Source organism: Eubalaena glacialis, chromosome 5, assembly GCF_028564815.1.
Source record: "Eubalaena glacialis isolate mEubGla1 chromosome 5, mEubGla1.1.hap2.+ XY, whole genome shotgun sequence".
Lineage (NCBI taxonomy): Eukaryota > Metazoa > Chordata > Mammalia > Artiodactyla > Balaenidae > Eubalaena > Eubalaena glacialis.
The window spans coordinates 115540124-115563091 of record NC_083720.1 but is presented as its reverse complement, the minus strand read 5'-3'; the positions used below and the strand labels follow the sequence as shown (position 1 = coordinate 115563091).

At 41.5% G+C, this 22968-nt stretch overlaps 2 protein-coding genes across 2 annotated transcripts in view; one reads left to right on the top strand and one right to left on the bottom strand.

Moving 5' to 3' along the window:
• Positions 1 to 4765: 4765 nt before the first annotated feature.
• Positions 4766 to 14786, bottom strand: LOC133091841 (eukaryotic translation initiation factor 4 gamma 2-like). Its single transcript, XM_061191035.1, is given in 3 exon segments — positions 4766 to 5708; positions 5710 to 8130; positions 14699 to 14786. Coding segments are annotated over 3 exon segments (2697 nt in total). The 3' UTR covers positions 4766 to 5520.
• Positions 14787 to 15870: 1084 nt separating this feature from the next.
• The window catches only part of FHIP1A (FHF complex subunit HOOK interacting protein 1A), a 262975-nt gene continuing 255877 nt past the window's right edge, over positions 15871 to 22968 (top strand). Inside the window, exon 1 of the mRNA XM_061192540.1 lies at positions 15871 to 16166. The gene's annotated coding sequence lies outside the window, so the exon portion shown is untranslated. The remainder of the gene's footprint in view (positions 16167 to 22968) is intronic.

The following is a 22968-nucleotide window of genomic DNA, read 5'->3' as shown; positions in this document are numbered from 1 at the left end:
TCGTTGAGGTGGCCTCTCTTGTTGTGGAGCACAGGCTCTAGGCATGCGGGCTTCAATAGTTGCAGCACGCAGGCTCAGTAGTTGTGGCGCATGGGCTTAGTTGTTCCGCAGCATGTGGGATCTTCCCGGACCAGGGATCGAACCCATGTCCTCTGCACTGGCAAGCAGATTCTTAACCACTGTGCCACCAGAGAAGTCCCCCTTTCTCTTTTCTTTTGTGTATCTACTATAGTTTTTTGCTTTGTGGTTAACATGAGGCTTACAAATAACGACTTATATTTATAACAGTCTATTTTAAATGGATAACAACTTAAGTTTGAATGTATTCTAATACTCTGCACTTTTACTCCCCACCCCGCCCACATTTTTTGTATTTAATGTCACATTTATCTTGTTTATCCCTTAACTAATTATTGTAGTTACAGTTATTTTGACTACTTTTGTCTTTTAACTTTCATACTAGCTTATAAGTGATTGATCCACCACCTTTTCAACACTAGATTATTCTGAATTTTACTATATATTCACCTTTACCAGTGAGATTTATACTTTCATATGTTTTTTGGTCAAACATTTAAGTGCTCTGTCATTTCAGCTTAAAGAAGTACTTTTATCATTTCTTATAAGGCTGGTCTAGTGGTGATGAATTCCTTTAACTTTTTCTGTCTGGAAAACTTTATCTCTACTTCAATTCTGAATGATAACTTGGCTGGGTAGAATATTCTTCATTGGAAGTTTTTTCCTTTCAGCACTTGAATATGTTGTGCTACTCATTCTGGCCTACAAAGTTTCTGCTGAAAAATCTAATAGTCTTATGGGGGTTCCCTTGAATGTGATAAGTTGTTTTTCTATTGCTGCTTTTAAGATTGTCTCCTTGTCTTTAACTTTTGACATTTTAATTATAATATATCTTGTTGTAGGTCTCTTTGGGTTCATCTTATTTGGAACTCCATGGGCTTTCTGGATCTGGATGTCTGTTTCCTTCCCCAGGTTAGGGAAGTTTTTAGTCATTATTTACTCAAATAAATTTTCTGCCTCTTTCTCTCTCTCCTCCTTCTGGGACCCCTATAATATGAATGTTGGTCTGCTTGATGTTGTCCCACAAGTACATTAAGCTATCTTCATTTCTTTTCATTCTTTTTTCTCTTTGCTGCTCTGATTGGGTGAGTTCCACTGCTCTGTGGATCTCTTTCTTTGCTCCATCTAGTTGGCTGTTGAATGCGTTTAGTGTATTTTTCAGTTCAGTTATTGTAGTCTTCAGCTCTTTGACTTCTATTTGGTACTTTATTACATTTTCCATCTCTTCATTGTAGTGCTCACTGTGTTCATCCATTCTTTTCCCAAGTTCAGTGAACATCTTTATGATCATTAAAAAAAAAACCTCTTTATCAGGTAAATCACTTATCTCCGTTTCATTAAGGACTTTTTCTGAGATTATATCTTGTTCTTTCATTTGAAACATATTCCTCTGTTTTCTTCATTTTTCTTGACTCTCTGTGTTGGTTTCTATGTATTAGATAAAACAGACACCTCTTTACTCTTGAAGGAGTGACCTCGTGTGGGACATGAACCTTATTGTTCAACACTGCCCTAACTCTTGGTTGTCTCTCAAACATTTGTGATTGTCCATGCAGCCTATTTTAGGGCTCCCAGTAGTTGAGGGTGTGCCAAGACCTGTCAGTGTCCCAAAGGGGAGCTTCTCAGTCAACACCTAGGTTCAAGCTGATTGGAAGCCAGACTCTCAGGTAGCAGCTTTTAAAGTATGCAAATATATACATTCCTGTGGGACCACAAGTGTAAGTCCTGCTGGCCACCAGAGCCAGGTGATATAGAGGTGTCCCCTGGTAGCAGCTACAAAAATTGGGGCACCAGAGGAGAGTACAGTCTCCTTTCTGGGAGATACTGGTGAGCTGGAGTGTGGCAGAGGGAGAGCACAAAGATGGCACTAACCAGCCTCTGTCTCTGGAGAGTACCCCAGTAGGTCCCGAGATGAATGTTAAATTAGATGCCTGCCCCTTGGTCCAGTGCTTTTTTTTTAAAACAAACCTCTTTAAAAAAAACTTTTATTTATTTATTTGGCTGCGTCAGGTCTTAGTCGTGGCATGTGGGATCTTTCGTTGCAGTGCCCGGGCTTCGTTCTAGCTGTGGTGTGGGCTCCAGAGCGTGTGGGCTCAGTAGTTGCAGCATGTGGGCTCTTTAGTTGCGGTGTGTGGGCTCCAGAGCGCGCAGCTCAGTAGTTGCGGCGTGCAGGCTCTCTAGTTGTGGCGCGCAGGCTCCAGAGCGCATGGGCTCAGTAGTTGTGGCACGCGGGCTCTCTAAGGTGTGGTGCTCAGGCTCTAGAGGGCACATGCTCAGTTGCCCCATGGCATGTGGAATCTTAGTTCCCCAACCAGGGATCGAACCCACGTCCCCTGCATTGGAAGGTGGATTCTTAACCACTGGACCACCAGGGAAGTCCCCCAGTGCTTTAATATAATCAAATGAGCTTCTTTCATGTAAAATCTGGACACCTTACAATTGGCTGCCTCTCTGCTCCCTGGGGTGGGTGATCTGAATGCACTAGGCCTTTAAGAGTTGTTTCTCATTTCACTGTACCCTGGCAGGTCTCATGGGTGTGAGCCCCCTTGGTTTTCAAAGCTCGTGTGTGTCTCAGATACAGGTGTTAAAATTTGGGGTGCCCGATGTGGGGTTAAAACCCTTTGCTCCTCAGGGAGAAGCTCTGAATTTTGAGTCCCCTCCTGATTGTGGATTACCACACCAGGATTGGTTTTAAGCCTCCCCTACCCACTTTTTTCTAATTTTCCTGATGTGTAGGAGTTGCTTGCTAGTTCCCCCCCAACCCCAGGAAGTTGTTCATATGTAGCTGTAGATTTAGTGTGTCTGAGGTACGAGGTGAGTTAATTTTCAAATACCTGTCTTTGAGACCTTCCCAGAGCCCCATCTGAAATTACTACCCTTTAAAAAAAATCCTGTAACTCTAATCATGTTATACTTGTTTACAGGGATTAGGACAGACAGTTTATTTTCCTTTCTGGATTACAGTGGTGAAGATGGTGTTGTGTTCATTTTTATGGCTCCTTCAAGGACTAATGGAATGTTTGGTATTTGGTGGGTTCTTGAAATGTGTGTAAAATATTGAAAGGAAGGAAAAAAATAAATGTATCTGTACACACACACATATGGTATCTTCCTTATCCCTAAGGTATGTATTTATACTTAGTGAAATATATTTGCATCAATGTTTGATGCATTAAACCAGGGACTTCTGGTGCTAGATAAGATGGTGAGCTAAGAATGCCTGCTGGATCTTTCTCATGAACAACAATTCTGGAGATGCCAGAAGGGAGATCTCCACCTCTGGAATAGAAGGGAAAAATTTCAACCTAATGAAGGACATCAACCAAAAATCTACAGAAAATATCACATTTAACAGGAACTTTAGATGCGATATTATCTAGGCATGTGTTTGCTATATGTAAATGAAACCCAAACAACAGTGGTATAAACATACAGGGATTGGCTTTTCCTTGTAACAGACAGGAAGTCCAGAGGTGGGCAGTACAGCCCTGTACACAGCCTCACAAAGCTTCAGTGTCCTAGGCCCCTTCTAGCTCTCTGTTCCTTTGTCCCGCACATTCTGCTTTTGTTCTCATCTTCTCAAGGTTGTTTCTGCCTCTCTAGGTAACCATGATCCAGGCAGGAAGAAGAGGATGGAGAGAAGGGTAAAGAGATGTGGACCAAGCCAGCTGGGCTTTCTGAAAGCTCATGCAGGCACGTCCTTCTAACATACCATTGGCTTGGACTGTGTTACACAACCACCTTCAGTTGCAAAGGCAGCTGCATTTTGCTTTGTTTATACAAAATTGGTTCCTGGTAGAAAGGAAAAAATAGAGACTTGAAATTGGGTTGACAACTGGTAGTGTCTGCTTTGTATTCACTTTAACTTGAGAAAAACACAGTGATCCCCACCATGACCACTACCTTTCAAATTAGTACTTGATGTCTTGGCCATTGCAAAAGGACAAACATAAATGTGACATATAACTCTGAGTTCTGCCACAAACTTCAGCAACTATATCTAGTTGGTTTAAAAGAAAATAACTTATTAAGCAATGCTAGGTAGCTTACTGAGTTTATAAAGTTGACCACAGATACAAATTTGGAGCCTATGTAACTAGAAACTATACCCAAATCATACTGCAGGTCTGTTCCACTAGACATACCACTGTTACCACTATTTGGCAAAGACACTGTAGTGGATACCGACAACTCCACCAATTTGGGCATGGGGTATTACTGCAAGAATCTCTGCCACAACCCAATCGCTGTCTTCTACCTCTCTCTCAGAATGACTCCTCATAGCGCTTTATTCTTTCCTTCATCAATTTCTCTTTCAAAGTCAGTATTCTAGCTGCACAGGAGTCTGAAAAAAGCAAGTTTCTGTCTTTCATCATAGGAGCTGGGCACTTACAAGTAGAGAAACCTCTTTGAATATCTAGGAAGGATATTCAAACATGCTAGGTGGCTGGAAAGAGTGATAAGCATCTGTTATTACACAGAAGGATGGGAAAGAAAGGGGTAAAATTCTCATTTTCAGATGTTGATCATTTATATAAATACGTCTTCAAATTCAACCTATCTTTAGAACTAAAAAGAGAGTTCAGTAAGACAGCCAGATATGTGATCAATATATAAAAATTAGTTCCTCCTTACCAATAATAACCAGTTAGAAATTTTTTTTTTTTTTTTTTTTTTTTTCAAGTATCACAATGTTTATTGATAGATACAAGTATATAAAATCAGGGCATGAACATGACTTGATAAATTAAGTAGACTTAATTTCAATACTATAATAAGAGGGACCAATTCAAATTCTCACCATTTGTTTCACACCCACAAAGACCACTTCAAGGGCATTTACGATCTCTCAAAACTGATCAGTTTTGTGCAAGTAAACCATGTTTCTTTTAAAAAGACTTGTGCACTTGCCCAGGCTCAAGGATATTAAAATCTAGCACATAAAGCCCATTACTAGAGGTAGAAATACAGGCAATATACTATTACGGCAACAACCATCAATTACAGTTAAGAATTTTTCTGTAACAACCAAATGGATAATCAAATATTGCAACAACTCAAGTATTACTGAGCAAAGTGCATTTCTACAGTATTCAGTGTTGCTATTCAGTTTTCTAACTTAAAACAGCCTATGATAACTGGCAGCAAAGAAGGTCCTTGCAATAGACTGCCTCTGCTTGAGAACTTATGATGTAATTATTGCATGCTGCTAATATACTATCTAAACATTAAAGATACTCCTAAAATATTTGATGGTAGACTATGATTAAGACATTACACTACAAAAAAACCTTATGCAGAAGGAAATCCTAACTGACGCGCTTCTGCTTTAAATATTGTGAAAACATTACAGCGGAATGAATTTTCGCAGTGGTTAGGTCAAATGCAGTTACATCATAGCAACAGTATGTTTTGCACAATTTAAGGCTTTGGCTGGTTCTTTTAGTCAGCTTCTTCCTCTGATTCTTCTTCTTCAGCAGTTTCTAGCCAGGTTAGCCACTGATTCACCTGGAACAAAGCCTTGCCTTTCCCTGGAAACTCTTGGGTTATATCTTCTTTCCAAGCCAAGAAAGCTTCTTCTTCAATAATCTCCATGTCATAGAAGTGAACAAAAAAGCGGAGTAACATGCCTAGTCATTAAGATGTTCACAAATCCTTTATCTACATGAAGTTTGGGAGAGATGTTATCTTTAATCCACTTATATATGGTTTGAGGAGATGGATCCAACTTTATTTGCTTTAACAGTTCCTTCTCCAATTTGAGGAGTGGGAATAAGAAACTCAGTCCCTTTCCTTCCAAGATCTCCAACATGCGGTCCTTATTCTGATCAATTTCTGGGAGCATTTTCTGCATATTGACCTTGCTTTGTTGGAAAAGCTCTGTTAACCATTCTCGATCTTGTAATTTAGCTAATTGCTGAAGACAAAGTAAGAATAGAGGAAAATGGGTGCCACTTTCCAGTGGTTGAGCTAGTTCTGAAATGCTCACCAGCTCCGAAATGATAGCACGAGCTGCAAACTGTGCTAAATATGATTTCACCAAGGGGATGTCAACCTCCAGTTTGGGGCACTGGTCCAATACATTCAGGAAAGCCTGCATGAAGTTGTCACTTGTGGCTATCCCTTCCTGTTTGAGTAAACTGATCAAAGAACTTGCTTTTTCTTTATCTTCATCACTTCTGTCTAGTGACAGGATGATTACTTTGCTTAACATCTCGGGGAGAAAGTGTTTAGGAGCCCTCATCTCTCTTACACCGTTGACAGCTTCGTTTGCATTTCCACTATTCAGATATTCGGTTACAACAGTTTCGGTTAATTTAAGCAGTTCTTCCTTTGATGGCGGTGGCTTTTTACTGGTCTTGGCAGGCTTTTCCTGAATAAGTGGTGGATTAGTTTTGAGACCAAGCTGAGGTGTCTGTCCCAGAGGTGGTGTTTGAGTGCGTGGTGGTTGTGCACTAGGAGGAATCATAGTTATCTGGGGCTGAAGCTTTGGCACTTGATTTTTATTCATTAGGAAAGACTGAGCAGGCCTCAGGCTAATCTCATCTGCATTAAGCTGTCCTTTCTTAGAAAACCGAGGTGGCATATCCTTCGACTGTCCTTGCAGCTGGGATAAGAGTCCCTGACTCTGGTTATGGTAGAGCTGGCTTAGCCCCTGGCTTTTCATAAACTTGCCTCCCATCTCCCCAAACTGCGACTGTGTGGGAGGCATGATGTGTCCCCCATGGCCATTGAAGAGTTGATTTGAACGATGACGCCCCATGGTGGGTGAAAATCTATCCTGGATAACTCCTGGACCAGTACCAATTCCGCTACCTGGCATTTGTCCAAACATATCAGCAAGTCCTCCAAGTGGGTCCCTATCCATTTTCATCCTGGGTGGCATGAACGGTCCCTCCAGAAAGAAGTCACTTCTCATCCCTTGAGCCATAGGAGCAGGAATAAACACTCCTAGATCTTTTACTGCATCTTGACGGATTTGATTGATCGTCTTTGGTCCATTGTCAAGAAAAGCCTTGCGAGGAACCCAATGGTGTTCTCTCAACTCTACGGTATCCTGCAGCAGGAAACGAATCCTCGCTGGCAATTCCTTACTTAACATTAAGGAGCACATTCGGGCAAAGTACTGATCCATTAAGGACTTGGCTCGTTCATGGTCTAACCTAGGTCCCACTGTCCTCATTATCTGACAGAGGCACTCCAAATCCTCTCCCATATCTTTGAGTTGGACTCTCTTCTTTTTTTCCAAAAGTGTTTTGATGCACTTATGAAGGATAGATTCATGAATAAGATCAAGCTTTCCAAGTTCTCCAATGAATTTGATGTTCCCCAACATCTTGATCTTGGCAATGGCTCTCTGTTCCTCCTCCTCGGGGAGGAGGGGATTTTCACGCTTATCATAAACATCAACATTTCTGGTTCGGTTTTCAAATTCATCTTGTAATTTGGAAATTAGGAGGCGTCTGAATGTTGTGCTTTGCTTCTGTCCTGGCTGACCCTCTGCTGCTGGGCCATCAAAGTTTGGTGCATCTTCTGCCAATCGCAGACATAGCTGAGCATACAGTGAGCTATACTTTGGCTCTTCTAGGGCTTTGTCCACAATCAGCAGTATGACCCCTTTAAGGATGAGTTTAGACTCTACACCCACATTGAGGAGCTCAAGGCATAGCTTGTCAAACTTCTCAGGAGTAAGCTTATTTAGTATGCCTCTTACTTTCCTGAAGATTGCATCATGTCGTTCTTTTTCATTTGCGGAGTTGTTTGCTGCGGAGTTGTCATCTCGTCTAGTGCTTCGTGCAGGAATCCATTTCTGAGCGTTTTGCCCTGGGGTTTTCCCCAGGAACTCGCTGTTGCCAGCAGTCTTGGGATAGTGCTGAGGTGCACCCCTACTTCCTCCTCCGCCCGAAGAAGCACTGAAACGAGAAGCACCCCCTTCTGCAATCGCACTCTCCACTTTGGCGGCTTGACAACGAAGAATCTTCAAAAGAATAATATTAATGGATGGGGTGGGGAGGGAAGGGGATGGAAGAAATGAAAAACCTTCACCGAGAACTCAGCAGCTGCCACTGCAGCTGCCTCCTCAGGATCCGGTCGTCGGGGACGGGGAAGGGAGGGGGAGGGGAACGGAAAACAAAAAAGGGGGAGGGAAGGGGGAGGAAGGAGTCGGGACTGGCTTGAAACTCTCAGCTCAAAAGAGTCGCTGCTGCAGCCACCACCCGGTACTCGCCGCCACCTCCATAGAGCTCCGACTCGCTGCTGGCCCCAGTTAGAAATTTTAATAGAAAATATTTTAATAGCAACAAAACCATATAATATACAGAAATTAAACTAAAAAAGAATATAAAAATAATTATGGAAAAATTGTATGACTCTATTAAAGGATATTAAAAACACCTGAATAAATGAAGCAAAATACCATGCTAAAAGGTGAGATGATTTAACATTTTAAAGATTTAATTCCTCCAAAATTAATCTATAAATGCAGTGTAATTCGAAAAACAATTCCAGAAGAATTTTTGGAGATAAATCAATAAAATGATTCTCAAGTGTATTTGGTGAATATTTAAAGGCAATTTTGAAACATAAGCCAAAGCAATTGAAACAGTATCACAGGATCAAATCTTTAAGCCAAGAGGGCAGGGTAGAAAGTCAAGAAACAGACCTGTGTATATATGAGAATTTGTTATATGATAGAGAAATAAAATCAGAGAAGAAACGATGGAGTATTTAGTGAATGGTACCGAGAAAATTTTCTCACTGCAAGGAGAAAAATACAATCAGATCCCTATATTATGTAAAAGTAAACTCCAAATGTATTTTTAAAAATCTAGAGATCAAATATAAAATGAAAGAAGAAAATATAAGAGAGTATCAGGAAAGGAAAGGATTTCTTTAATAAGAGTTGCAGGTTGGGTCCTCTGGGAAACAGACTCTAAGATAGAAACTTGGGGACTTTCCTGGCGGTCCAGTGGTTAGGACTCCTGCTTGCCAAGGGGCGCGTTCAAAAAAAAAAAAAGATTTGCATGCAGGAAGTTTATTGGGGTGTGCTCTCAGGCTCAACACAGACGGAGGAGTGAAGGAAGCAGAATCCCACTGATGGAGAAGTTGAACAGGGGCAGTCTCGGCCTGATTGCATGAGGAACTCTGGAGCTGGGAGAGCCCTTCTGATTTGGACTGAGTAGCCTCAACCTTTACTCTTTGCGTAGGCCAGTTGTTGGATGCAGGCTGTCCCCAAGAAGCGGGCATGGCCCTGGCTGAGGCAGCTAGTCAAGGGCAATGCCCAAGTTTCCCACCTCCTCCTCTTGGCTATTGGATATAATGTTGCTAAGAACATGGGTGTGCAAATATCTCTTCCAGATCCTGCTTTCAATTCTTTTAGATATACACTCAGAAGTGGAATTGCTGGATCGTATGGTAATTCTATTTTTAATTTTTTGAGGAACTGCCTTACTATTTTCCATAGTGGCTGCACCATTTTGTATCCCTTTATAGCACAAAGGTTCTAATTTCTCCACATCCTCTCCAACACTTGTTATATTCTGTTTTTTTTACTAGTAGCATCCTAATGGGTATGAGGTGATATCTTAGTTTTGATTTGCCTTTTTAAATCCAACTTGTTTTTTAAAAGTAAAATTTTTGTCTTATAAAAGCAATGCATATTCATTATAGAAAATTTGGAAGGGACTGCCCTGGTGGCGCAGTGGTTAAGAATCCGCCTGCCAATGCAGGGGACACGGGTTCGAGCCCTGGTCTGGGAAGATCCCACATGCCATAGAGCAGCTAAGCCCGTGTGCCACAACTACTGAGCCTGCACTCTAGAGCCCGCGAGCCACAACTACTGAACCCGCGTGCCACAGCTACTGAAGCCCATGCACCTAAAGCCTGTGCTCCGCAGCAAGAGAAGCCACCGCAATGAGAAGCCCGTGTACCGCAACGAAGAGTAGCCCCTGCTCGCCGCAACTAGAGAAAGCCCGCACGCAGCAACAAAGACCCAATGTAGCCAAAAATAAACAAATTTATTTATTTATTTATTTTAAAAAAAGAAAATTTGGAAAACATAGAAAATCATAGTGAAAAAAAAATCTCAGAATCCTATTACTTTAAAATAATCAGTGTTAATACCTTGGTTTGTGTCTTTCCAGTCTTTTTTCTGTCCATATTTCCAGATGGCTGGTGCTAATCCATAATGCCCCTTTGATCAATTCAAAAAAAGGCATCTTGTTCTCTAGGTGAATGCAACCCTGCACCAGGGTATGTGGCTTTTGACAAGCAGAGCACAGCTAGATTTCAGATCTCACTTGCCCCTAGGGCAGGTACCTTGTGCAGTGAAGAACTTCTACAACCATATGTTGTAGTTCTGAATGTACCAAGGGATTTATTTTATAGTTTTATATATAGTTTTATTTATTTTATTTATTTATTTTTGGCTGCTTTGTTTCTTCGTTGCTGTGCGCGGCTTTCTCTAGTTGTGCAGGGGCTACTCTTCGGTGCGGTGTGTGGGCTTCTCATTGCGGTGGCTTCTCTTGTTGCGGAGCACGGGCTCTAGGCATGTGGGCTTCAGTAGTTGTGACACGCAGGCTCAGTAGTTGTGGCTCGCCGGCTCTAGAGCGCAGGCTCAGTAGTTGTGGTGCATGGGCTTAGTTGCTTCACGGCATGTGGGATCTTCCCGGGCCAGGGCTCGAACCTGTGTCCTCTGCATTGGCAGGTGGATTCTTAACCACTGCGCCACCAGGGAAGTCCTATTTTATAGTTTTTATAAAACTGAGATCATACTATTTGGTAAACTATGTTTGGATAGAATATAATTTATTTTAGTTCATTCCTATTTGTCAGTTAAATTGTTTCCAAAGTTTTGATATTATAACATCTTGCTGGTATGACAATACTTGTACATAAATGTTCATGTTTAGAATTATTTCTTTATGATAAAGTTCCTAGAAATTGCCTTGAAAACTAAATTAATGAGTGTTTATTATGTGCCGTAGACTGTGCTTAGAAAAATATAAAGAGATGGAGATATACAATCCTCATTACAAACCAATGATCTAGGTACCATGATTGTTATTTTTAGAGAGAAAGCTGAGGCACAACAAGAAATGAGTAAGAATACTTAGTTATTTGATCCAGGTCACAAAGCTGGAAAGCAGTAGAGCTGGATTTTGAACACATGTCTGTCAGCTGCATCTGCTCCAGACCCTGGGCCCTTAACATGCTATCGTGATTCACTTTAAAAGAGAAGACAGATGGATTTGAGAAGAGTTTTAATAATAAATAAGCCTCACATCATGAGTGGAGTAGACCCTGACCACTTGACAATTTCTATAGGAGACAAGACCATTCAAAAGCAATGGGTTTTTGTTAAGGTATTTGCTAGAAAAAAGAATTTGACGGGATAATTAATATTCTAATAGGATATACATTGTTCATTTCTGAGCTCTTTCTAAGAAAAGCAACTTTAGAAGCTAATTTAAATTTAGATTTAATTTGGTTACAAATGATAATGTCTTCATGCTACTTTTAGTTTAGATTCCAAGGTATCTGGGTCAATGAAGGGATCATTTTGATGTCCTCATCTCAGACTGCTCACTTCCCTATGCTACACCTTAACTTCTGTTTTTTGTTAAACAGAGGGTGATACCCTTTGTCCGTTTCCTCAAAGAGATACGGACTATGGTCTTATGAGCTCTGTGAAAGAAAAGTGTGTGCAAGTGTGTGTGTGTTAGTAAGATACTGCTCTCCTTTTTCATATAAGCATGGATTTTTGGTATCTTAAATATTCAGTAGTTTGAGAAATGTATAGTACAATTTAAGACATAATTACATTTTTAAGTGGGACTAAAGGAGGTAAGAAAAAGAAGGAAATCTTGTCTTGCTTCTGCACTAAAGAAATCTAATTTTAGTTCTTTAACATAGGGTATATAACACACCTAAAGAGGGTACAAATAAATAAAATGAGATAAATTAATGAAAAGTACAAGTTAGAAATGGTTGATATTATGTTACTAACATACGCATTCACAACTGATGTACTTGTTTCTAACTTCTTAATTAATTATTGTAACTTCTAAAGCAGTAGGGTTCAAATCAATGGCTGTTTACTGGACGCATACTGTTAAAAATGCATCTTCAAACCAGAACTCATACATTGCCAGTGGGAGTGTAAATTGGTATAGCTAGTTTGGAAAACTGTTTGACAGTATTAACTAAATCTCACTGATATATACAGCCTGTCATCCAGCAATTCCACTCCTAAGAGAACAGGATACCTGCTTATGCCAGAACACTTAGAAATAGAGAAAAGCACAAAGAGAATAAAAATAAACTGTCATCCTAGTATGGAGATAACAGTTATTAACATTGTAAAGGAGAACCATATTTTACATACTGTTTTGTAGCAAGCTTATTTTATACATTAATGTATTGTGAACATATTTCCATTTAATAGGTATTCAACAGTGTTTTAAAAAATCTGCCTATAATATTATAACATGGCTAAACCATAACATATTGTGCTTATGTTTACCATAATTTTGTCTTGTTAGATACTTGGGATATTTCTAATTTTTCCACTACATTTAAATAACATTGTAATGGACATTCTTATATGTAAATTTTTAGCAAATATTTGAATATTAGAATAAATTCTTAGAAGTTAAATTTCTGGTTCAAAAAGTATATACATTTTAATTATTTAGACATCAATTGCTAAAAATTATTGTAATTTATAATCCATTCAGCATGGTAAGATATTGTCCAATATCCACAATAGGCATAATTATTTTTTCTAATCTTTGTCAAATTTATAAATAAAAAAGAATTGCCTCTCATTCTAGCTTTACTTAATATGGTTGGACTTTTTATAGAATATTGGCTTTTTTTTTTTTTTTTTAGAATTCTCTGTTCATCTCCCTTGACTATTTTTCTGTTCTTCTGTCTTTCTTATTTGTTTGTAAGAATGTTTTATAAGGAGTAGCAACCGAAATTCTTTGTTTATGTTGTGGATTTTTTTTCTGCTTTATTACCAACTTTTCATATTTCAGACTCTTTTCCCAAACTAGCAAACTCTGATACTTCAGTGTGTCCCCCTTGCGGAAGCAGAATTTAGGAGAAAGTAACATCAGACAATTTGCATTAGGCACCTTTTTGGACTTTATTTCTTCTGTTTTCATTTCATGTCCTTTCTCTCCTGTTTTCTTTCCCTTTCCTTTACTTTTAGGGCATAATGGATATATATGAATTCATATTTGCAGAGAGGGAACATTCTTAAGTGGCTGCCAGGTGTCAGGTACTGTGCTGGACGCTTCACTACATTAATTCATGTAATCCTTAAAACAATCCTAATGAAGTAGGTGTTCTTTCCTTCATTTTATAAGCTGAGGAAATCGAAGATCATTCAAATCACGTGTGCTTTCTTTCTGGTCTTCCCTTTGGCCTTCTTGATTTTACCCCAATCTTCTCCTTTTGAAGCCTTCTCCATCTTTGTTATGGCAGTTCCATCCTTCCAAGCTGCTCAGGTCAAAACCCTCAAAGTCCTCTTTGCTTTCTTTCCTTCACATTCCACATCCAGTCTGAGGAATGCCTGTCAGCTCATCACCGCCACCCCTATCTCCCTGGTCCAATCACTCTCCTCTTGCTCCTGGATTATTTCAATAGCCTTCTCATTGGTCTCTGCTTCAGCCCTTACCCCCTACTGTCTATTGTCAACCCAGCAGTCAAAGTGGTCCTATCACAGTGTGTCAGAAGATGACACTTTTCTACACAAAACCCTCCAGTGGCTTCCAACTCACTCAGAGTAAGGGCCTCATTTGGCCTGTCACCCCTACTTCTTCTCTGACTTCCCCATTCTGCCACTCTGGCTTCTTGGTTGCTCCCAGAGCACTCAGGCATATTCCTGCCTCAGGGCTTTTGTACTTGCTGTGCTTTCTGCTTCAAAAGTTGTCTGCCCAGATATCTTGTTTCCCAACCTCCTTCAGACCTTTGCTCAAATACCTCCAGAGGTTTTCTTTGATCACCTACTTAAAAGAACACCCCTCAAACTCCTTATGTCCCATCCCTGCCTAATATTTCTCCATAGCATTTCTTTCTTTCTTTTTTTTTTTAACATTTTTACTGGTGTATAAATGCTTTACAACGTTGTTTTAGTTTCTGCTGTATAACAAAGTGAGTCAGCTGTACGTATACATATATCCCCATATCCCCTCCCTCTTGCGTCTCCCTCGCACCCTCCCTATCCCACCCCTCTAGGTGGTCACAAAGCACGGAGCTTATCTCCCTGTGCTACTCCATAGCATTTCTAATCATATTGCAGGCACATATTTTCTTTACCATCTGTCTCTCTCACCTGGAAGGTAAGCTCCATGAGGGCAAGGATTTTTATGTTTTTGTTCTCTGCTGTGTCCCCAACCCCTAGAAGAATGCCTAGCATGCAAAAAGCACTCAATCGATATTGGTTGAATAAATGATTGCCCCACATCCCAGTTGTTAGAACAGGTCCAGGTGACCTGCTGGGCAGAACTTCCCCGCTCCTACTCTTCTATCTCCCTGTCCTTCCCCAGTTTTTACTTAGGAGCCACCTGTCTTGCACTTGTTATAGGTGGAAGGCTGGTGAATGCTGAGTTACTCGCAGCAGGTGCATTCCTGCTGCCGTTATCAAGTAGAGCAGTGGTGGTAGAGCAGGAAGTGTGAAGTTTGCATCCTCTGATTGCCATGGTTGCAAAAGAGAACTCGAAACTAGGTAAACTTGATTTTGGTTGTTTTCGGATGCCATTCATCGAGAATGGAGGGAGGAAGATACTTCCTCCAAAGGAGAATTTGGTGAGGCTCCAGCAGGATGCTGCTGCGGTAGGAAAAGCTCCACACCCGCCACACCCGCTCAGACTGCGGTTCACCTCAAGTTTCAGCCACACCAACCACAGGGCTCTGAAACTGCCAAGAGAGCCTCTAACCAAGAATTTGATTCCTCCTCCTGGATTTAAAGTTCAGAAAGCAGATCCTTGACTTTACCACCCAAGCATGCAAGAGGAGTGGAAGGCGGAGAAATGCGGAGGTTGAGATGGCAATACCAGCTTGGCAATGTGCGAGGTCTCTGATGGAGGGCAGCCTGCAGACGCGGGGCCGGGCCGGCCGGGGTCCGAGGTCTGGGCTCTGGGAAGGACGGCGAAACACGAGGCAGTGCCAAGGGCCACCGCCATACCCGGGGTGGTAGGGAAACGGATTCCCAACCTGCTCTCCCATTTCCCGGGGAGAGTTGGGGAAATTTCTTTTTGCTGTAGAACTGTCCAATTAAAGAGTCCTCATTTTTAGGGGGAAAATTGCCAGTGAATTGTGACACGTACACCTATACTCGCAGGGTGCGTGCCGCGTGGAGCTGTCTGACTTTCTCCACTCAGCAGAACTCAAGAAATGAGCCTTTTGGCCGGACCGTAAACGTGATGTCCGTGTGTGTGTGTGTGTTCGTTAAAGGGTGTAGTTCCAGCGACAGGCGAGTCCCCAGGGGCGAGGTGTCCTCCATTCCGCGGGGTTTAAGTTTCGGTGGAAATTTTCCCTCAGAGGCTCCGCCTCCTTCACCTTGGCAACGGGCGCCGGGGCGGCCGCGCAGCCGAGCCCGCCCCCCCGCGCACCTGGCGGCCGCCCCTCCGGGGGAAGGGGCGGGGCTGGCGGCGAGGGCAGGGGCGGGGCCGGACGCGAGCTCCCCTGGGCCGGCCAGGCAGGTTGGGCCCCGCCTCGGCTGGGGCCCCGCCCGCGCTCCCCCGAGGGCGCGGGTTGGGGGGCGGGGGAGCCCAGGAGCGGCGCGGCTCCGCCACCGGCTGACGCACCGTCGGAAAGTTGCGCTCGGACTTTCTCCCACCTCGTACTTTCTTCCCGGGGCGCCGCTGTAGACTTGGAGCTGGGTGGGGAGGACCCGGGCCGAGGCGTGAGAGCGGCCGCCGGCCGGGGCGCAGAGCGGACTGTCCCGGTCCCGGCGAGGAGCCCGCTCCCCCTTCCTCGCGGTGCCCAGCGCGGTGGTGGCACAAACTTCCTGGACTGTCCCCGGACAGTCCTGGCGAGTCCCGCACCGGGCCGGGAGGAGGAGGCGCGGCCGCTGACAGGTACGTGGCGTGCAGATCTGAGATTTGCGCTTGAGGGATTCTTTTATTTTAGGGGTTATGGGAAGGCGGAGAGCAGAAGTATCCCTTGCCTGCGTTCTCCGACTGGGCGGGAGGAGCAGGAATTGTGAGGGGGGCCCCCCGCTGGGAATATCCCAAACAAGATCGCCGTGTCGGGCCGAGGCCCGGCGGGGAGGAGGGGGCTCCCAGAGCTGCTGGACCGGGCGTTACTCGGTGACTGATCCCGGGGGAGAAAGAGCCAGCTTGTTTTGACGGAGAAGGATGGCACCTGGGCTCTCCACCCTTTTCTTGGTTCTTGGGGCCAGAGAGCCGGATCCTACCGGAGGAACAGGCAAAGGCGAAGAGATCTGGGGCTCAGTTTTCCTCTCCCAACCTCCTCGCTTTCACACAAGAGGCAGAGGCGGTGCCACTCTAAGGATTGCACCGCTTTCCTGGTGTTAGGACTTACTTGTTGGATGGCTCTTGCTCAGTTTCGTTAAGTTCTCTAATGAAACTACGTTCACGTCGTGGTTGTTATTGATGATGATGCTGGTATGTGTGTGCGTGCGTGCGTGCGTGTGTGTGTCCTGCTCCGACCTTAACAAAGGTTCCTTGTTAATTCCACTTCTGGTAGGGAGTGGAACTAACTGCTGCCCTGTCTCAAGCCCAGCCAGAGAGAGGTGTTGGTGGCAGCGGTAGCCTTGTTTGCTTGGGACTTGGGGAATCACGTGGGCAGTTCTGATGAATTAGCCCAGCTCTGTCCCACCCACTTGGATCCATCCATTCTTAATAGACCCGGTTTATGTTAATCCCAGACTCCTAATTTATTCGGGTTTAGTAAGAATGGATGGATCCAAGTGGGTGAGACAGAGCTGGACTAATACACACTGCTATCTGTAAAATAGATATTCAACAAGGACTGTATAGCACAGGGAACTCTACTCAATATTCTGTAATAACCTAAATGGGAAAAGAATCTGAAAAAGAATAGATGTATGCATTTGTATAACTGAATCACACTGCTGTACACCTGAAACTAACAACGTTGTAAATCAACTATACTCCAATATAAAATAAAAATTAAAAAAAAAAAAATAGACCCGGCTTCCACCGTTCAGCAGGTGCTGTAGCTTTAGGCATCCCAGGGTGGGGAGTATTCCCGTGGAAGGAAGGAGCCCAAAACAGAGGAGAGACAGCCCTGGGGAGGAGTAGTAAACAATGCACACCATTTGTTGCTTCCCTGTAGATTGGGCCCACTCCCTGCCTTCTCTGGCAGGGCCCTACTATCAAATTCATCTCATTAGAAAGTCAGCTGCTCTCTGCTAATAGCCACAGCAGCCCTGATGAAATTATGTAGGTCACTGAAAAATAATTCCTGCTTAATCACCTTTATCCTGTTGATTAGCGAGAGAAAAGATTTCCTCTCCTTAATGTACCGTGCCTGGTCAGCAGGGTCACCTGCCTGACCTCAAGTTCACTTGTACACCTGGCACTAGACAGGATGTTTTCCCTGAAACTGCCCAAACGTAGTGTACCACAGCCCAAGACCACATCTGGAGAAGTTTAGTGGTCTTCTCTGGACAGAAATTGAGCAGGAGATTCAGTCCATAAATTTACTTTTTAGTGCAGCATATTTGTTGGCTTTAGGTAACTTTTCAGATAATTAAAGGCTGGTTTCTTTTAGTTCCAGTTAACCCCTTTCTGCACAGCTCATAGAATTGTTTCCATGCTTGTCTTGAAATAAATTAAGTTTGGGGTCCCATTTGTCATTTGACCTGTAGCTTTAGGAACAGGATTAAACTGTGTGGGGCATGTGGAAAAGACAAGAGAAACCGAGTATCACTGAACTAGATTCAGAGAGAGATTTAGAGTGGTCTCATAATCTAGACCCGTCTCCCCAGCTAGCTTCCTACTTGCCTCTAAATAGAGACACTATGGTTGTATCACTTTCAATGTAGGCCTTTGAAGACCAGAAATGAGAGGACTGTTTTACTCTAGTGTCAGTGATGCATTGCTGGACAGTTCTTCATGATAACTTCCAAATTTGGTCCAAAACACTTTCTCTGCAAAGTTCTTTCTATTGTAATAGGAAGCCAATAGATTATGTCTGCAAATCAAAAAGCAGATGTACAAATTATGTTGAAATATAGAGGTACATATTAGAAGAAGCCTGAGGAGTGACTTTTGAAATTATGTTCTTGTATTACTTTTATTTTTATTTATTTTTTATTTATTTATTTATTTATTTTTGTTTTTTGTTTTTAAAACATAGCTTTTATTTTATATAGGGTAGAAATTGATTTTTTTTTGTTAGTTTCTGCTTTATAACAAAGTGAATCAGTTATACACATACATATGTTCCCATATCTCTTCCCTCTTGCATCTCCCTCCCTCCCACCCTCCCTATCCCACCCCTCTAGGTGGTCACAAAGCACCGAGCTGATCTCCCTGTGCTATGTGGCTGCTTCCCACTAGCTATCTATTTTACATTTGGTAGTGTATGTATGTCTATGCCACTCTCTCACCCTGTCACATCTTACCCCTCCCCCTCCCCCTATCCTCAAGTCCATTCTCTAGTAGGTCTGTGTCTTTATTCCCGTCTTGCCACTAGGTTCTTCATGACCTTTATTTTCCCTTAGATTCCATATATATGTGTTAGCATACTGTATTTGTTTTTCTCTTTCTGACTTACTTCACTCTGTATGACAGACTCTAACTCCATCCACCTCACTACAAATACCTCCATTTCATTTCTTTTTATGGCTGAGTAATATTCCATTGTATATATGTGCCACATCTTCTTTATCCATTCACCTGATGATGGACACTTAGGTTGCTTCCATGTCCTGGCTATTGTAAATAGAGCTGCAATGAACATTTTGGTACATGACTCTTTTTGAATTATGGTTTTCTCAGGGTATATGCCCAGTAGTGGGATTGCTGGGTCATATGGTAGTTCTATTTTTAGTTTTTTAAGGAACCTCCATACTGTTCTCCATAGTGGCTGTATCAATTTACATTCCCACCAACAGTACAAGAGTGTTCCCTTTTCTCCACACCCTCTCCAGCATTTATTGTTTCTAGATTTTTTTTTTTTTTTAAACATCTTTATTGAAGTATAATTGCTTTACAAGTTTCTAGATTTTTTGATGATGGCCATTCTGACCAGTGTGAGATGATATCTCATTGTAGTTTTGATTTGCATTTCTCTAATGATTAATGATGTTGAGCATTCTTTCATGTGTCTGTTGGCAATCTGTATATCTTCTTTGGAGAAATGTCTATTTAGGTCTTTTTATTTATTTTTTAAATAATATTTACTTATTTGGCTGCATCAGGTCTTGGTTGCAGCATGTGAGATTTTTCGTTGCCACACGCGGGCTTCTCTCTAGTTGTGGCGCATGGGCTCTAGAGCGCGCGGGCTCAGTAGTTGTGGTGCGTGGGCTTAGTTGCTCCGCAGCATGTGGGATCTCAAACCCGGGTCCCCTGCGTTGGAAGGTGGATTCTTAACCACTGGACCACCAGGGAAGTCCCCTTGTATTACTTTTATAAAGAAAATTTGGTAAGGAAGCTCTCTCTCTCTGCAAATATAAAACAACTGCTTTCTCTGATCCCTGCTGAGATGCTCGATCTTTGTTCTGTGTGCATTTGTCTCCTGGGGCAATACATAGACCCTTTGAAGAGCTGGACCTTCAAATTCTAGCCTTGGAACATGATTTACATCTATTTCACTCTGACTCTCAGTGACTTCTGACTCTTAGTTTTTAGCCTACATAGGAGAACAGTGCTCAAGAGTGACCAATAACTTCAGGTACTTCATTTATAGGGATCTCTTAGTGAAGACAGTAACGGAAAGTAACATTTTTATAGTGCTTTATGAGTAACAAAGTGCTTTCACAGGTACCGTATTTGTCCTTTGTGATTTAACCATTTTGTAGTTGGTGTATTATATTCAGCTTACACAGGAGGAAAATTGATGAGATTCAGAGAAAATAAGGAACTTTTAGGTGCATACTTTGTTCCTGTATGTGGTGGACTCAGACCCGAATGCAGGACTTTTCTGATTTAGAGGCCAGGCTTTTAATTTTTTCTCTGCTACATTTTGTGCAGTGTTTAGAATGGGACCTTATTTCTCATTAATCAAAATGAGTGCTCACCGGGGACAGGACTATATAGAAACACGTACTTATATATGTGTGTACATGCATATAATCTTTATATCCTTTGCGTCTCAGCAGTGTAGGTGCACCCCAGGAGGTGGGACAGGTGATAAATGCCCCAATAGTTGCCATAAGGAACTTTTGGTAGGGTCTAAAATTGAGAAAAATCAGAAAATAGTAATCTAAATGTGTGATTTACAAATATGGAGGTAATTACTAGAAGAAACATCTAAAAGAATTGAAGGGGCTTCTTTTGGAGAGTGGAACTCAAGGGTGAGGAGGAGCCAGGCAGGCGTCTGCTGTTTTGGGCCATGTACCTTATAACCTTATACCTTATATTTTATGTTATGTACGTGTGTGTATATATATATGTATATGTATACATATATATTTAAGGTATCCTTTGGCAAGGAAAGAGTAAAGCTTTGTTTTTAGAATTTTAGAGCCGAAAGGGACCACAGAGATTGTTTATTCTCTGTCCTTTGATTTTGCAGGTGAGGAAATTGTGGTAGAGGAGTTTAATTGTTTTGCCAAGGTCACATGACTGTGGAGACACCCCTCTCCCAGCACAGGTTCACACCCTTCCCCAGGCAGGTGGAAATTTCCGCCATGCTTGTGATTCCTCAGTTACCTTTCCAGGCACTGCTCTCTTGTCCTTTCCATCTAGTTTTTACAATGTTTGAATAGGTTACAGGGCTGCAGATTCAAAAGTAGGTAGCTATCTCTAATTCCTCATATTTCCATTATGAAAATGCTTCAAATAGTTTCAGAGTCTGCAGAATCCTTTTTTTTTTGGTTAATTCTGAAATAACTTAGAGAAACCTTTGCAGTTTGTTTGCAACTGTTCAGGAACTGACAGTGTTGAATTTGATAAATACTGGAGTTTGGCCTAAACTTTTATCCCTAGAAGCTATTACTAACAGGAGACGGTAAGGGGCCCTTCCGATGTCTATGTGTGTTGCTCAGTTTTGAAATTCTGAGAATAAGGAAACAACTGTCTTCCAAAAGAGAGATAGAGGCAGATAATATTGTAGAGCTATAATAGAAAAGTTTTTAACACCCTAAGATTTCTCTTTTCTTTATACATAAAGTGTTTTCCTACTTCCCCTCTAATTATATCACTAACTTAAAATAAAACTTTATTTTTTCTGATTATACACACAATACATATTATTCAACATTCAAACATCACAGAAATATGTAATGTTGAAAGATAAAGTGCACTGTGATCTTGTATTCTAGAGGAACTTCCCCCAAATTTCCCTGTATTAAAATATATTTATTATTGTGATTGTTAATAACAAGTGGGGTAATATAAAACAACTTTCAACTTCATTTTTATTTTTAACTTAATTGGTGTTGAAAATGTTCCCATGACCATACATACAGATCATACTGTATAGTATTGCATGACAGGTTATTTTAACAGTTTCCTATTGTTGGAAATTTGGGTTGTTTCCCATTTTTCTATAGTAAGACTAGTGCTTTAGAGAACATCCTTTAAAGTCTATCTTTGTACACTTGTGTAGGAAAGGTTTGTGAAAGAGTCAGAGGTATGAAAATGCTAAATTCCTCTAATTTACACTTCCTCTAATAGTGTCCCTACATTTTAAATTATATTAATAGCTTTTTTTTTTGAATATATTGGACTGAAGATAGAAATTATTATTACATGACCCAACTGTGAAACAAAAGGTCGTAGTAACAGAAGGCGCTGAGCTTTTAGGTAAGGCTTACCTCATTTCTTCACATGTCAGGTTCTTTTTGGTTTTAATGTTTTCCCCAAGAGAACATAGTAATCGATAACAGCTATAAAAATACTCTGCAGTTGTCGGATGAGCTGCTAATTATTTTTTATGGAGCATAGTTTAAAAAAAATTTTTTTTTAAGAACATTATTCTAGGACATGCTATTAAGGAGTTCAGAGAATCCACCAGGTTTTGCAGAACGCAGAGTGAGTGTATTTTAGCTCCTCTTCTTGTATGAAAATTTACCTCTGTTGAAATATTGGTCATGGGTCAATTTTAAGATCTTTAGGCCTATAGAAAGTCCCAGGAACTGATTTCACTCATCTGTGTGTGGCAAATGTGAAATATGATACTTTGGCTAAGTTTCACGACCCAGGCTCATTGAAGAAGGAACATTTCAGAAATTCCTGTGGCAAAGTTTTTACTGACCATCTTAGAGAGTTGATTAATATTTTCATCGAGTCCAAGCTTTGTTCATAACCATTCAGTTAGAAGATTATGTTGCATTCCTCAAGATGAGTATCTTCTGTTTTGTTTGTGTTCATGGAACTTGTACTTGGAGTTCATTCATGATTTTCTTTGTAATATATCAGAATAAGTATAAAAGTATCTTAACAAATATAAATATCTGTACAATATAAACATATACACACCCTATGTGTATATATATATGACATATATATACATGTGTGTATTTATTCATAAGTGATATAAGCTGTACTGTAAAAGTGTGATCATCAGGACTTCCGTGGTGGTTGAGTGGTTAAGACTCTGCCCTTCCACTGCAGGGGGCATGGGTTTGGTCCCTGGTCAGGGAACTAAGATCCTGCATGCAGCATGGCGCAGCCAAAAAAAAAAAAAAGAAGATCATGAGTAGGTCATTTAGCATGAATACTT